The sequence below is a fragment of the Hipposideros armiger genome, unplaced genomic scaffold (genome assembly GCF_001890085.2).
Source record: "Hipposideros armiger isolate ML-2016 unplaced genomic scaffold, ASM189008v1 scaffold_83, whole genome shotgun sequence".
Lineage (NCBI taxonomy): Eukaryota > Metazoa > Chordata > Mammalia > Chiroptera > Hipposideridae > Hipposideros > Hipposideros armiger.
Genome location: NW_017731433.1, coordinates 3,414,904 through 3,432,416, shown reverse-complemented (window position 1 = coordinate 3,432,416; position 17,513 = coordinate 3,414,904). Strand labels below are relative to the sequence as shown.

The 17,513-nt window shown below is 42.4% G+C and overlaps 1 protein-coding gene across 1 annotated transcript in view; it reads left to right on the top strand.

The window, feature by feature from the left end:
• Positions 1-17,513, top strand: part of SLC7A14 (solute carrier family 7 member 14) — a 111,914-nt gene that overhangs the window by 66,716 nt on the left and 27,685 nt on the right. Inside the window, exons 3-4 of the mRNA XM_019643983.1 lie at positions 11,813-12,049; positions 13,419-13,636. Of these exons, the coding sequence (XP_019499528.1) occupies positions 11,813-12,049; positions 13,419-13,636 (455 nt within the window). The remainder of the gene's footprint in view (positions 1-11,812; positions 12,050-13,418; positions 13,637-17,513) is intronic.

The following is a 17,513-nucleotide window of genomic DNA, read 5'->3' as shown; positions in this document are numbered from 1 at the left end:
TCACCACTGGCCATTTTCATGGATTTGACCCCCAAAAAAACCCTTGCAATGTAGTTGAAAACATATATACATATATGTGTACATTTACATATATATTTTCATATACATATACACACAAACATATCTTTAGATCCTATCAACTCTTCAGAAACTATTTTGGAATAAATTTAATAATAGCCCTTGGCAGCTGACCAAGTGGCTCAGTTGGTTAAGAGCGCAAGCTCTGAGCAACAGAGTTGCTGGTTCAATTCCCACATGGGCCAGTGAGCTGTGCCCGAGCTGAGCTGCAGCTGAGCTGCCAACAGAAGGCAGGATGGCTCAGCTGGTGAGAGCAGGTCCTCCTAACAACAAGTTTGCCATTTTGACTCCAGCATGGAATGGTGGGCTACGCCCACCCACAACTAAGATCGAACACGGCACCTTGAGCTGAGTGGCCATGAGCTGCCGACGGGTGGCCAGATGGTGACTGGACTTGGAGCTGAGCTAGCTGTGTCCTCCACAACTAAGATTGAAGGACAACAACTTGGCTGTTCCCCTTCCCCAATTCCCCAACACTGTTCCCTTTCCCCAATTCCCCCAATAAAATCTTTTAAGAAAATAAAAATAAAAGATAATAGCACTTGGCTATATTTATGTACCTGGAAACTTTATTTATAATTACTCCAGCTTATCATTTCTTAGGCTTTTTAAGAAAATACCAGTTTAATGAATTTTTCTTACATATGAAACATAAATATAAATGCCTACTACTCGTTTGCAAACATCACTAAGAATGTTTTCATTATGAAAGCACTTGATACTATAAATCAGCCAAGAGCACTGATGTTTGCCTTGGGGAAATTCCTCTTTCAAGAAGCCACCAACATATCCAAGGGAGTCACTGTTCTCTTTACTAATGTCGAATTGCAGAAAAGTCAGCTAGTATCCCACTATTGCCATTGTATTCAGTAGGGGCAGTCCACTTGGAAACAATCTATCAGGACCATCTAGGTAAGAATCTTAGGAAGAACGGTAACTCGTGAGATTCCTTGTCAAGTATGTACAGACACCGTGCACAGTACCAAGCACCAAGCAATACACACCATCTTTTCATCCTCATAAGTGGCAACACTTACTCCTTAAAATACAAATTTTATACTTAGGCCCTGTAGAAGGCTAAATTCTTCTAAAGTTTTGAGGACCAGGGAGTAGGAAAGGGGAAGAGAGAAAAAAGAAGGTGAAAGTGGTAGGTGTTTGTATCAGAGGAGGGGAGAGAACTAGAAGCGCTGTAACCAAATCCCCATGTCAAAGATTAGCTCCAACAATTTCCTAAATCCTGGGTTTCTGCCCTGCTCAAACCTCCCCGTATGTTGGTCCAGTGTGGAAAAAAGTCAAGATGGCATCCCTCGTATGAAGGGGTTTCTGATGTCTCTGGGAAGGTCCTCAGAGAGCAGGTCTCAGCCCACAAAAGATTCACTGTGTCTCACCTCCCTGGGCATCTGCTAAAAATGCAGCCCATCCCAGTGGAATCTCAGCCCCACCTGCTCCTCGAATGGACTGAGGAGACCACACGAGGGCTCGGGGGTGTTCTCTTGGCGCTTTAACTCTGTCCATGAAACTCTCAGGGCAAGGGAGTGGTGTCCTGGTCCCCTCACAGAAGCTTCTTAGGTCTGTCATCTCTATTGGTGCCACTTTCATCTGCTTTAGAAATGGGACACTACCTACTCCTGGAGAGTGATGAGCTGCAAAATATGTGGGTGAAAGAGAATTGCCGGTTGTCATTTCAACTCCCACTGTCCTTTCCTTCCTGCACAGAGCCTTTTTACCCCAATTATCAGAGTCATCTGGACACGGGGCTGGAGGTCTCATAAAGAAAGGTTGAGCTAGAAAATGGGCAATGTCTCTTCATCTCACAATTTCTAACTGGATTTGTGGAATAGAACGGATTTGTGGAATAGAACAGATGTTTCTAGATTAAAGACTTAAAACCTAGGAAGAAACTTTTCCATTCTGTTTTGGAAGTGGATTGAGCACATATAGGGTTTGGTCCAGGTTCTAGATAATTTCTGATATCCTTACCAATGCTACGTCTGTAAAACCATCAGCCCATAATACTTGCTTCCAACCCCTTTAATCCCAACTCCGAAGCAAAGGCGCCTTATAAACATTCCAGAGTAATGCTAAGTAAAGCTCTCTGAGATTCCTTTTCCTCATGTGTAATAACAGCCACAGCTCCCACTGGAGGAGGGCCCACTATATGCCAGGAACCGTACATGTATCCCTGACGACCTATAGCAACCTGCACAGTAGATGTCACCATTACAATTTTCCATATGGGGAAACTAGGGCTCAATGTATTAGATGACTTGCTCAAGACCACAGTTGGTAATAATGTTAGTTGCCACTTATTAAGCATGTGCTGTTTGCCAGGCACTGGGCAACATGATCGTGTACATTCTCTTTAACTGTCATAACCATTCTCTGGGTCTCTCTTCAGAGGCAGTGTGGCTCCTGTCACTGCCTCTCCTAAAGCAAAGTGGGGTTGCTGATAGAGGCCCCAGCATTCCCTCACAGCTCACCTGAGTGTCAGGTGAGGAACCACATGCAATGGACCTGGCACAGGTAGATTCTGAAACACGTGCCTTTGCCTTTCCCTAATGTAAAGTCTTTTCTTCTCTGAGGTTGCCTGTGATGGTAACCTGAGGTCACCTACATAAAAATGTTAAGAGCAGAGAAAAAGGCAGTTCTAGCTCCTCTGCCACCTCAGCCATGAAGAGAGACCAAGCTGGGTCAGAAGATGGCCTCGGGGAACAGCTAACCCTGTAGATTCTTCCATTGGAAGCGATCACATGAGCATTATAATTATTGCCATCTTCATCATCATTTGATAAAGCGATAAAGTAAAACAATTAACAATAGCATGACCAGACAAAATAATACTTGAATTGGTCATGTTATGGAAACTGCTACAAAAACAGACATCAGGCCTCCAAAAACCTCTAAAATATTTTCATAGAGGGACATCTAGAGAAGAGAGTAAATAGATAGTGTGGTCACATTTAATCAGCAAATTATTAAACCTTGACCTGTTGCAAGGGGTCACTTCTCTGACTTCCTGAGCAGCTTCTATCCTTCCTGTTTATGTGTTGATATATTAGTGCTGTGGTTTGGGGAACTTTCAAGCTCTCAGCTCCCTACCCAACTTTAATTGGAGCCCTGTCAGGTTTAGTAACTAATAGTGTCACACACAGCCTGATTAAAGATGCTGTCCATCCCCCGAAACATAGGCTGTTAGTATCCACCTGGGGCCTGCTTTGGCAGAAAAATTATAAGTCTCTTCTTAGACGCCAAGAAACCTAGGCGTTCCCAAACAAATTGCTTTTCTTCCAGACACATTTGTAAAAATTGCCTGGGATTCACTGACAGATGAGTGGCCGAGGTTGCTCAGGGAGAAGAGACAGTAGCCGTGAGGTGGGACGGAGAAAGAACCTGACGGATTACTCCCTGAAAAAGAAACCCACAATTTTCTTGGCTAATCAAAAGCATTGGGAAGAGGACATGGGTGCAGATCACAGGGTCCTGCAGCACATGCCAGAGCTGAGGAGCTGAGTCTCAGAATCCAGCAATCTGCTTCTCATAAGGGACAGCAATGATGGGGACACTTCATCACCCACCATCTGGAATTCAGTGTCACAAAGAACAGAGACATTTCTGAGAGAATTCAAGCCCTCCTTCTTTCTGAGGTCCTGTGATTTCTCCTTATGCCCCATTCCCAATCTACATTTTAGCAGTACCAGCAGCCATAACAACAGATATGACATGTCTTAGTCCTGCTGTGAATTTACAAATGGAACAAATATGTTTTAAGAAAAACTAAGAAAATGGGGAGGAAATGGGTAATAACCATCTCGGCAAAATGTTATCTTTGGTGAGGACTTCCTTAAAGACATGTTTGGGCCTAAGTGGCAAGTTGCACTGGTGTAGTCCAACAGTGATCCCATCGTGTGTCTGGGAAATGACAGGTAATTGACACTCAGGAGGAACCCTCTTCATGGATGAGGAAGCAGTGACCTCATCCACTTGCCAGATCAGCCCACACCAGCCTTCCTATCTCCCCAGCATGAAGTCCTCATTATAGATACAGTATGTATCAGGCCTGATGTCTGCAACTTTTGCCCATCACACAAAGCAAGGCCCTCTGAGAGTAACACTCTGAGCAACAGGCAAGATGTCACTGATCCCAGAGGCCTGAAGGAAACTGCAGAGCTGGCCAATTGTTTCCTCAGACATCTCCCTTCACTCCTTCTCACATCTCCTGATACCCTCTTTGCCTTTGAACGGTCCTCTGGCTGTTCAAAAACCTTACTTCAAAACTCAGTTTTACAGTTCCTTAGAACAGCTCATGCATTTTCACTCCCAGCCCCTGCAACCAATATCTCCTTTCTTGTTTTGTTGTAATTGTTGGTTTTCTGGTCTGTCTTCTCCATTAGACTATAAGACCCACCAAAAAAGGGTTGGTATCCTTCCTGTTCATCTTTTAGTCCCTAAAAGCTAACATAGACTCATAGAGATGGTACCTTATAAATGAATGAATTTAAAGCTCCTAGAACTGGATATGAGGAGACCTCCATTCTAGCTCAGCCCTGTCATTAGCTGAATATGCAGCTTCAGGTCTGGGGCTCAGTTGCATCACCTATGAGGTAAGAGAACAAACCCAATGAACAGTTGACACCCCAACTCCATGCCACGCTCAGTACAAACCTGTGGGTCCACAGAGGAGGGTCAGAGGTTTTAGGGAATTGTGAGATGAGGGAGATCGTGGGAAGGCTAGCCTCAGGTCTCCCACCCTCTTCAAACAGAGCCACCCTGCTTTTACTTAGTTATGTATTAGGCTCTCAAATAAGACTTTGTGTGCAAAGAGGGTTTTATGACCAAAACAAAGCTTTAAAACTATAGAGGTAGATGAACTGTCCAGTCCTTTTCAGCTAGATTCCCTCAATCAATTAAAAAGGTACCGCCCTCTCAATCATTTGATAACAGTCCACCTCGGCAGACTCATTGTCCTCAAACCCTAAAGTCGGCTTCCATGTGTCACTCCAGTGATGCCTTTTCATCTGCTGAAACCACCTTTTCCCATGTTTTTCTGCCTGGCAAAGCCCAGCTCGCCCTTAAGATGCAGCTCAAAAGCCTCCCCCTTCTTTAACACTCCCCCAGCAACCAAAGACCCATGCTCCCTAAGAACCACACTCACCCACAGAGCTTCAAGAGCACCTCATAAACACTCTACAGTATTAAAACTGGCCACTGAGGTATCATCTGTTTATTAAACTCTTTCCTGATTGAAACATAGATGCTTCACAGTCAGGAGACATACCTTATTTACCATGTGTGCCTCTGGTATTCACTAAAGTGATCAATTTAGTAGGCACTTAACAAGTGTGTGTCACATAGAGGAAGGAAATGGGAAAGTCAGAAGTTATTCAGGAAATTGGTAAATTAGTTGATAAGTAGGTTAAGGAATTAGTCATAAATTAAACTCCATGTTAATGGGGAACCTCTCTTTCTCTGAGTAATTAGCATTTGAGTGTGAATAACCTGAATAACCACTAGATCTAATCTTTCCAGGTGAAAGCATACTTCCAAAAAGTACTTATTTATCTAATGGCTTTTTTTGGTGGAATGTGGGAGAAAATACATTTTTGAGTGAAGAAACCCTTTTCTGCCTTTTCTCTATCTCAGCTTGGTCTTTCTCCTTTCCTTCACACCCTCTTAGGTTGGAGAATATTGGCCTCCTGGTTCTAAGAGAGTAATAGAGAACCAGGGCAGGCTGTGAGTGACGGTATGAAATTAGAGAAGGAGGAACAGGTAGTGAGTATCTTTACTATTGTGTGGCACTGTCTTAGGGACAGTTGGAAAGGTCAGCATTGCATGTGGGCTCGCGGGGAGTATTTAACCAAAGGCTGGCCAATTATGCCTACATATGACTGAGCCACAGACTCTCTGAGTTGGAAAGAATTCACATTGAAAGGGACTACATTTTTCTGAACCCCAAATTACACATCATTTGGGGTATACAAGAGAGAATTGATGAAGAATATTTCAAATATGGAATCTCCTGTCCCAACCCTCTTTTCAATGTGGGAGTCTTAAGTTTTCTTGCTTTTTAGGCTGTCAATTTAACTAAAAATACAATAGTTCAGTATATAGAAATAAAACAAAGCACTAGGGATATGACAAAATGAAAACAGAGGTACATTTACAATATACTTAAAGAGTGGGTAATTGAAAAGGATATCAGATTTGCAGACTATGAGAAATTACTCCTATTCTCCCCAGCCTGCTAAATTAATCCTCCATATTTCTCAAGGACCTAGACTTGCTATCTCTGAAATACTCTAATGGGAAAACTTCCATCATGTGGTCTGCAGCATGCAGTCACTCACTGATAACTATCTGGACCTCAGCATTGTACCCTATGTTGATTTTCTCCAGCTACACGGGTATACTTTTTGAATCAATATGCCTCTTATACTGCAATCACTTGATGGGTAGCCAAGGAATGCAAAATCATTTTGACAATAGCACAGGTGAATACGATTAGAAAGGGGCAAGAATTTTTTTAACACATTACTAAATTGAGTAAAGATTATTTATACATTTATCCCTCATTTAGAACAGTGATTCTCTCCGTAGTACACCAAGTCAACTTTAGGTAATAAAATACTTTGCAATGCTCCTTTACTATTGTGAAATACAAACTTAAGATAATATTACCTTCCTACACACTTATGATTATTTTTAAATTAATATACCCTGAGTATAGAAGATAAAAGAAGTAATTTAATAAGAACACTATTATTTCAATGTGACTGCTAGAGCATAAGTACATTGGGGGACATAATGATGTCAGCAGATGTTTGCCATCACTTGTACAACCACGACAACTGCAACTGCTGCAAATGCACATTCATGTAGTTGTGCTGTTTGGTCTTCAAAGACCATGAGTTATGTTGCTGTGGATGATGTGATTTTTCCAAAATGATGCAGCTCTTGGTAAATTCCAAACAGAACAAATAATAACTGTATCTCAATGTACCCAGTTGTTGCAGTCCTGGAAAATTTACTGTATATAAAGCTATGAAAAAAATAATGCTTTATCTTAATATGTAAAGTGGAGATAGACTTATGTTCAGAAATTATAAACAGGTTTTTACTTGCATGGATATCCTTTGGGATTTTTAGATATACAAAAGACACAGGACAAGGCTTAATCCTTTGGAAGAGTCCCACACATTGCAGAATCTCTAACAGCCCAGACCTCTGCCTATTTAATGCAGCTTGTGGCCACAGTTACCATGAGAACCATAAACAACCCCAAAGACCTCAAGAATTTGAACCCTAGGAGTCAGTACCAACTCTGGTGAGAACCACTGGTTTGAAGTATTTTCTACAAAGCTTCCCCCATTGACTCAGATGATTAAGAGTTGACTCGCTATGAAACCAAAGAATAATAGCGATAGAAAGGACCCTAAATCTTATGTAATTGGCCCCCTCATTTTACCCACGTGAGGTAAGTAAATTGCTCTTGGACACTTGGTTACTACATAATCTAGGATAGAAACCAAGATTTCCCTTTAGTGGTTTTTATTTCCTATTGAAGTTAGAAAGCTACCCTTGAATTTCTCTCTGCTACACCAGCTATTTGAAAATAGTTGAATGATTCACAACATTTTCCAGTTTTTTTCAGGATATTTGGGGTTAAAACCATTCACTCCTCACCACCGAACTTCAGTGCCAGGTGGGATACTCTCTAATGCCACTAAAAGCCTGGATGCCCACATACAAATAAATGAGGAGGATTTTTAAAATATTATAAAATAGAGTTGGCTGAGTGGCGTGTTGGTTAGGAGTTGGCTTGGGACCTCAGCTCTGAGCAGTAAGGCCCCAGTTCGAATCCCACATGAGGGCCAGTGACACTGCCCTCTACAGCTAAGATGGTGAACAACAGCTCAACCTGGAGCTGGGCTGCCATAAGGCGACAGGAACAGCATAGACTGCAGTGGGGTTGGCTGGCAACTGGCGTGAGCTTTCGTGAGCTGCTGTGAGCGGCCATCCAATGGCCAGTGAGTGACTGCCTCACCTGGGAAGAGCACAATGATAATACCAACATGGGCCAGTAAAGCAACGTCCTCCACAACTACAATGAAGAACGAAAGGACAACTTGTCTGTTCCCCTTCCCCGATTCCCCAACACTGTTCCTCTCCCCCAATTCTCCAATAAAATCTTTAAAAAAATAATTAATTAATTAATTAATTAAAAATATATATATATATATTATAAAATGCCTTACAATGTGTCCAAAAGAACAATTCCTAGAGCACAAAATTGTCTTACAGCAGTGGTTCTCAACCTTCCTAATGCCGCGACCCCTTGATACAATTCCTCATGTTGTGGTGACCCCCAACCATAAATTTATTTTCGTTGCTACTCTAGAACTGTAATTTTGCTACTGTTTTGAATCATAATGTAAATATCTTTTTGTTTTCCGATGGTCTTAGGCGACCCCTGTGAAAGGGTCGTTTGACCCCCAAAGGGGTCGCAACCCACAGGTTGAGAACCTCTGTCTTACAGCGTTAGTACTAATTGATGTTCTCACTGTTCTCCCCAAACTCTAGTCATCAAGATCCAATCAGGACCCTGGGAAATTAATGACTAGAATTCCCTCTGTCCCTGTTCTGTGCACAGCTCAAGGCCTTTTCCTCCAGCTTAGGACAGCAAGGGGCTGCTCCCTGCACGAGACCTACTGAAGTATTGGCTGTTGGCTTCTGATGGTGAACTGGGTATTTTTTTTTTTTAGCTGAGCCATCCTGCCACCTGTTGGCAGCTCAGCAGCAGCTCAGCTCGGGCCGTGAATCAAACCGGGGACCCTGTTGCTCAGAGCTCAAACTCTTGAGTGAGCTCTTAACAAACTGAGCCACTCAGCCGGCCCTGAACTGGGTATTTTTACATTTGATTTATCAGATCAAACATTAAGGAGACAACATTTGATTGCACAAACCACAATACTGGCTCTTCAAATTAAATTTGCAAGTTGATGTCTGTTTCCAAAGCATTGCTTGGAAAAAATTCTATCCATAAGCCTTGCATATTATCAGAGGGTAAAGAAGGGTGAAGAGAAGAAGCTCATAGCATATAAGAATTATTGGAGGGCTGGCCGAGTGGCGCATTGTATTAGAGCTGGCTTGGGATGCCAGAGGGCCCCGGTTCGGATCCCACATATGAAGGCCAGTGACACTGCCCTCTACAGCTAAGATACTGAACAACAGCTCAACCTGGAGCTGGGCTGCCGTGAGTCGCCGGCGACGACATAGGTTGCAGCCCCTGTGGCAGTGGGTTGCCATGGGCTACTGTGTGTAGCCAGCAGCCAGCATGAGCGGCCAGCAGCCGCTGTGAGTGACTGTCCAGAAGCCAGTGACTGATCTGCCTCGCCCGGGAAGAGCGCAATGATGGTGTCAACTTGGGCCAGTGAAGCAACGTCCTCCACAACTAGACTGAAGAACAAAACGACAGCAACTTGTCTGTTCCCCTTCCCCAATTCCCCAGCACTGTTCCCATCCCCCCAATTCCCCAATAAAATCTTTAAAAAAAAAAAAAGAATTATTGGATAAATCTGTGGTTCCTCCACCAAAGAGGAGCAGTTAACTGCCTCCTCATAATTCCTTCCTCACACTGCACTAAAGGAGCAAACAGCTCTCTTTAGGGTAAGCGAACACAAAAGCCCTCCAAGCGAGCAAACACCATCAGGTCCTCCTACTCAGCGCTCAGACACCCTATAATTTCCTCACAGAGGAGTTCCTCAAGCCTTCCTTCGAAGACCACTGTCTCTTAATTTTAGACTCACTCTAACAATTTAAAGATGGGTGTTGGAAGCAGCAATTTAGAAAAGGAAGAGGTCTGAGAGAAACAAGAAGAAGCAACTTACAGTCTGACCTCCAGGAAGGAGATGGAAAACTGTTTTTACAAAGGGGAGGGAAGGGGGGCCTAACATAGGAACTCAAAATAAATAGCAGCCCGGACCATTTACTGTAGGGACACACAGCTTTGCTAGCCTTGAGAGCAACTCCAGCATACAGAACAACATAGTAATGGATGTAAAAGAAAAGTCAGATTATGCTCAATATATTTTGCTGCACAATCCAGTACAGCAGGTAGAATCCTGGAGTGGCAGAGTAGGAAGACTCTTAAGAGAGCATCCCAGGCTAATTCGTTTATTTTACAAAAAAGGAAACTGAATGCAAAAATGTGGAACAGGTTCCAGGAAGAGTTGAGACCACAGCAGAGCTCAACTGGTCCAGCGCTGTTTCCATATGGACGCCCTGACAACTGTTGTCACTAAGAGGAAAGAAAAAGGGATATTGCATCACATTCAATCATTCGTTGTGTCATTCCTCTTGACATCTCTGTTTTTGCTTCTTTGCACTGACTTCTACCCCTTCAAACAAAAGAAAAGAAAAGAAATCTGCTGTCTTTATTCTCAAAAGAGCGAACTATTGTTCCCTGATTGGTGATGAAAGACCTCACGATAGGTCCGTAACAAAATTGGGACTGAAGGTGAAGTTTGAGTTTCCTCCTACATCCTTCCACATCCCATCCCTGCTGTGTTCCCTCCACGCTGTCCTATGTCTGTCCTCCAACTTGGAACCCCACCCACTGGCCCCACACCCAGAGTTCCTAGCACAATGTAGGAAATTCTCCCAACTCCCAGGAGTTTGGTGTATTCCTAGTCTCTTTCTAATTTGATCTCTAATTTCATCAAAGAATGAGGCGATATACCAGTGTTTTTCAAATATCTGTGGGGAGTTTTCTAAAATGCAAATCCCTGATCTCCATCTACTGAAATTACGATTCAATACGTGCTTCTGGTGGACATGGGCCTCTCCAGCCTCGTCTCCTGCCAGCCCCTAGTGCACACTCCCCTCCATCTGAATACTTCACATAGTCTCTCTCCACCTTCTTTGCCCAATTAATTCCTGCATATACCTCAAACCAGCTAATGTATTTTTCTCGCATCTCTCATCTCTTCTCTCTCATCTCTGCCCTCATTGTTCTTGTAAATCTTGAACATTATCAAGCTTTTCTACAGCCCACCATGTGCACTGGTTTTCTGGTATGTCTCCCCTTGAGGGTAGGGCTATGTCTCACTCATTCTTTTTTATTCCCAGCATTTAGCACCCTGCCAAGCACAGAGTAGGCACTCTAAAAGTGTTAATTAAATTATCTTTTGCATGTGCTAAGTTTCCGTGTTAATAACTAGTCATTTATTTATATTTGCATTTTTATCAACCCTCCTAGATGTAGTACAGGATTTTCAGGGATCACTCAAAGTATCATTCTCAAATGAGAAGCACATTTGACAATATGTAAAAATGAAAGCGAAGAATGCTACAAATATCTAACTAATGCTGGTGCCAGCCATTGAGGGGGTCATAATGAGTTAGGCCATGTTGACTCAGGATATCTGACATCTGTGGAACAATGACAGAGACACATATGACAAATGGGAAATTTTCTAAATAAAGAAGATCAGTTTACAATAGTTTATTAGACTCAGTTCTGATTGCCTCTCAGGCCTTCAGGTTAAAATGGTTTTCAGACATGAAGTTGGAAGACATTACGACTGGCTTTGAATTAATTGATTTGTATACATGAAACTTTGTGTATTTTGTTCTAAGATCCCAGATATTCCCAATATTTTCTACTCGAGATTGTTTGCCCCCAAGAGGTAAGCTTACCTCCTGAAGTTCACCATCCATGTGTGTTTGTCCTATGCAGGCGTTTGCTATGCAGAGTTTGGCGTCCGCGTCCCTAAGACTACAGGGTCAGCCTACACCTACAGCTACGTCACTGTTGGGGAGTTTGTGGCATTTTTCATCGGCTGGAACCTGATTCTGGAGTACCTGATCGGCACTGCGGCCGGTGCCAGTGCTCTGAGCAGCATGTTTGACTCGCTGGCAAACCACACCATCAGCCGCTGGATGGTGGACAGTGTGGGAACCCTCAACGGCCTGGGTGAGACTGCCACGTCCTCTTACCCCAACATGCAAGCTTTACTGAGCCAAATAAATGGGTTTACTTTCAGGATGCAGTTTGGCAAAATGTAGCAAGAGCCTTAAATATGTTCTTTTTTTTTTTTTTTTACAAAGTTAATTCACTCCCTGTGGATATATCCCAAGGAAATAAGTCTAATCTCCATAAAAACTTTTTACAAAAAGATGTTCATCACAGCCCTATGTCTAATAACAAAAAATTAGAAACAGCCTAAATATTCTACAGTGGAGCAAATGATTAAGTAAAGTGTGAAAGTATTATGTAGCTAACAAGTAAAATGCTTAGCACCCAGATACCATGGAAAGATAAGAAATCTGAAGACCACATCTCCTCAGCATACTGATTTCATAGAATGTTAGGTTTGAAAGGGTCCTACAAAATCCGGTGGTCAAGCCCCTTCACTTTACAGATGAGGCCCAGAAAAAGGAGGCACCTGCCCAAAGAGCCAAACAGTCCTGGCTTTGGGTCCTGTGTGCTTACTTATACTGTGTGATTAATAGCACTTTAATTTAATTTGACCTCTCTGGTTATGAGCACAAGCCCAGCTGAAGTTCAAGAGCCTGACTGCTGAGGCAGTGCCCTTTCCACTCTATAGAGGGCAGGAGTCCACTGGCCAACGGACAAGACCAAGCAGGCGGGGAACATCCACTGGCCTTTCTCTCTGCAGCTACACACACATAAATGGAAAGAACAGCCTTCTTCCAATAGTTTTCAAAGACACTCATTTTAGAATTTCCTAACAAAAAGATTGCTAGAATGGAAAGGAAAATTCATGGACTATAAAGTGAACAACAGTGAAGATAAAACATTTTTCAAATAACATGTTAGACCCATATATATCGGGGGTGCCCAAAAAAATGTATACACATGACTTGTATTCATCTTTTGTTTTCGGTATATATTATTATAATTTTAATACAGTTTTTTCCCTTTCTTAAAACGTGTACATTTTTTTTGGCACCCTCTGTACATCCCAAATGTCCCAGGATAGGCCTGACCTTTACTGTTCTGTACCATGGTTCCATAGGCACTGTTGTAATTATTGTATCATGCATCCCAATTTTCGGTTCAGGATATCAGGTTATCTTACCTATGTACCCAATCTTCCCATTTGCAAATAGACTCTTGTGGACCAGTGTGTGTGTGTGTGTGTGTGTGTACACACACACACACACACACACACACACACACACACACACTCACAGTTCCTTCTCTTCCGGCTGTGACCACCCTTCTCAGAGCTTAGTACAGATGCCCTGGGGTGGGGCCAGGAGTTTGCATGGCCCTTTTTTCCCTCTGGATAATATTAACTTGTGTCTTTCCCCTCTAGGGAAAGGTGAAGAATCCTACCCGGATCTTCTGGCTCTGGTGATCGCGATCATTGTCACCATCATCGTCGCGCTGGGGGTGAAGAACTCTGTGGGTTTCAACAACGTCCTCAACGTGCTGAACCTGGCCGTGTGGGTGTTCATCATGATTGCAGGGCTCTTTTTCATCAATGGGAAATACTGGGCTGAGGGCCAGTTCCTGCCCCACGGCTGGTCAGGGGTGAGTTCATTCCTAAATCCTCGTGTACCTGTCCCACGCTCTGCCTTCCACCCTGTGACCAATCTGGGACATATTTTCAGGAAAATGCTGCTCTGTCTCATAATTTTCACGGCACACTCTGCATCACCTTTCATTGGAATGTTCTGAAGAAGTGGTTTTTATTTATTTTTTGTTGTTGTTCCACAGATATTTATTAAGATCCCATTTTATACAGATAACAATAATAGTCAATGTTTTGGGTCCCTTGCAAGATGCCTAATACTATGCTAAGTGCTTTGCATGTACCATCTCATTTAATCTTTCTAATAACCTTACAAGGAAAATATTTACATTCTGGTCTTGCAGATGAAAAAACTCACACTCAGAGAGGTCAAGTGGCTTGCTATTAAGCACACAGTGGACATAAGCACACAGGACTCAAAGCCAGGACTGTCTGACTCCAAAACCTGTACAAGAGCAGCTCAGTCCTGTAGAACCTCTCTACAGTCTGTTCATAATAGAAGCAGACTGTAAATAGACAAGGAAATAAAGGAGGCCCGGAGAGTGGACAGGTGGGGCAGAAACGAGTGTCGCCTGGGGATGGAACTAGAGAAAGAACTGTTTTTAAATCTAACTCCAATGTTTGACCCAAGATGGACATTCCCTCTGTGGTCTGTGGGCCGAGGGGGTGCTGGTTATAAGTTTTATTCCAGTGGCATGGACCACACAGAGAAGTCTACGTGGTGCGGTCTGGGGGTTGGCGAGAGAGTGGGCTGGACCAAAAGGACATATTCAGATTTCACTCCTGTGACCAGGGTGATGCAGGTTATGCTTAAGAAAAATGGGAAGGTCAGAGTGGCAAATTCTTTATATTGACAAGGAGTTCTAAGTCGCACCTGGATTTTTCTCTAGGGTTAATAAAAATGCTTACCTTACGGACTGATTGGTAAAATTCACCAGCCCATTCTTTTTTTTTTTTTCTTAAGTAGAACATACATCATAGAATTTTGAGTGAGAAGGTATCTTAGAGGTTACCTAGTCCTATCCTTTAACAGGTAGAAAAACTGAGGCCAAGAGAGGCAACGCTGCTTAGGGTGGTGACAGAAGCAAGTCTAGGATTCCACTGGTTTTGCTTTTGTAGCTTTTGCTTAGATTGGTTTTCCTTCGTGATGTCCAGGGACCAGAAATCTCTGTTGGAGAACACTCAAAATAACTCCTGTTATTCTGAATCATGCCACGCTGTTTAATGCAGAGAAATAAGCAAGGAAGCAATTTCAGCCAAGGTTTTTAGTCTTCTGCTTATCTGTAAAAATTCCACAGAACCACAAAGTTCATTCCATCTCCTTGAAACGAATAAATCCTGAAGCTGGTTAAAACCAGAAGAGACAAAGAAACACTGTTGACCCCATTCTGGATCCCCAAATCTATATTTTTTTATGATACAAATCATTCCTTTCCTATCAAATAAAAGAAACAACAAATTATAAGAGATACAAAGAAAGAATGTTTTTCCAGAGCTCAATTGCATTTTCATCATAGCACACAGAAATGTTCTCACTATTTTCTTAACAATGTAAGAAATTATTGGGTCATGGACTTACTGAAAGACTTTAGCCAACAGCTAGCTTTGGTGCTTTCAGATGTTCTCATCTATCAAGTGTGAAAACTAATTATACCAAATGTTTACAAAAGAGAATAAAATCTAGGATGTTTTTATGTGCACATAGTGTTTTTATGAGCAATAGTGGTTAGTAACAATGATAATGACAGGGGGCAAGAGGGAGAATTTATCTACTACCTGCTAGGTGCCCAGCATTGTGGTCTATGAATATCGTCTCACTCTTTTAACAAAACTTTAAAGCAGGTGCTACTGTCCCCAACTTACAGGACGAGAATCCAAGGCTAAGAGAAGCTGGGTAACTTACCTGAGGTCACTTAGCTAGTTGGTCCCAGGACTGAAATTTCTACCCTGGTCTGTGTGGCTTCAAACAAAACCCTTTCCACTACATCAATGTCTTGTGTATGATGATCCTCCCTTCTGAGCTTTCCTTAAGGAAAAAAAAAGGGAATAAGGTAATTAATCTGATATGTTACATTTTCATTTCCTCAAAACTTTCCCAAAGTCATAAAGTCTTAGAACTGGGAGGAGCATTAAGAGATAGCCTAGTCTCTTTTCTTATCTTCAAATGGGAGTATGGTTAAACCAGTCCAGGCCCAATATACACTGTTTACCAAGGTATCATGTCAGAGTAATTTTAAATTTTTTCTTAATTACTTGGATCATGTTTAATTTTCAAACTTTTCCTAACAGCTTACCTAAAGGGCACACACTATACTCTAGGTGTCATGTTGAAATTGGAAAGCGTTAATACCCTCTGTGTAAATACCTTATGCCCATACTGAAGAAGATGAGTCTTTTAGTCTTTCCCCCTGTGCTTTGTTCTGGGGTCTTTATTCTCTTTGAGGGTCTTCTCTTTCCTTCTCAGGGCCCCTACATCCCTCCTCAGTCAGGAGCCTGCCTCATCATGGAAGGAGCTCATGATGCCAGCCTTAGAGTCTTGCCATTTACACATCCCAGATTCTCACTAGCTTTTATAGCAAGAAACAAAGATCAGCTATCAGGCATAAAAAAAGAGAGGAAAGATGCCATTTCCAATGCTTAACATTTTCTTTACGACAAACCCCTCCATATACACTTTTCATTTCTCTTCACAACAGCCCTGCAAAATAAGGACAATGATCTTTACTTTTACATCGAAATAACTGAAGCTTAGAAAAGTAAAGGCCACAGATCTTGATTGTAAAGGAGATGATTCCAGTCCTGGAGGATTCAAAGCCCTTATTTAAGTACTCCACGACGCCCTGGTAGTGGACATGGGACCAGTTGTCTTATTCGGCACCTTTGGCCACTAATCTCACTCCAACCCAAACATACTACCTTGAGTAGGCTTGTCATTGGCCACCAAAAAAGGTTGGCTGGGATTTGGGATTTTTCACTGCAAATCCATTTTCTCTGCAGGAAATTCAAATATGTGCCCTAGTGGCTGTGAGTAAAAGCATCATCTGAGCACAGAGGACATCCCAGTGCGAAGATGTTGCTGACTCATCCTCTCTCCTATCTGCCTGGCCTTGGGTTTCTGTGAGTAAATTTCCTCCCTGGAGAACTGGCCTGAACCTGTTCTTTCTCAACGTTGGTTTCAGGTCACTTTTCTAGTCCAGTAAGGCCACTTTGAATATAGGTCCTATTTTTTAAGATCTGACACCTTCTCAGGAGCATGTCATCCACCAAGTTAATACATGCACTCCCTACTTTATTATTTAACAATCATCAACAAAAATGAGTTGCCTGCTTGGCAGCTGCATGAACTTCTTTACTCCATAAGGAAACCCTGACCCCTACCCCTGATAAGAGGACTAGTTCAGAGTTCCAATCTATTTCATTCTTCCATCGCTTTAGGTAGGATGGGATGGAGGGAACCACTGTGTAGGGGGTGGTTTATAAAAATCCCATTGCATGACTTGAAAACAATTCTCAGTACTTTGAAAGGGTTAAGGACCCCTCATAAGCCTACTCTTTCTCATCTCCAACTACTTCCTTCCAAAGAAAATAGCTTAAGGAATGGTTTACTCACAAGTTCTGGGTCAAATGCTTCTTTGGTCTTGAAGAGCGTAAGAACAACAAACATTTATTCTCTATATCAAGTAACTGCTGGCCCTCAGCTGAACCCCTGCTTCCATCTGCAATTCTTCAGCCCCCAAATATTGTTGGATGTGTATTCCCTGTATGTTATTTGTTCTTGATGCTATCTTATGGTTTTTCTTTAACCAAATAAGATGCTGTACCAGCAACAATATCTCCCAGGAAAAAGGTCCATAGCAAGTATTTGTGGGGAATGCT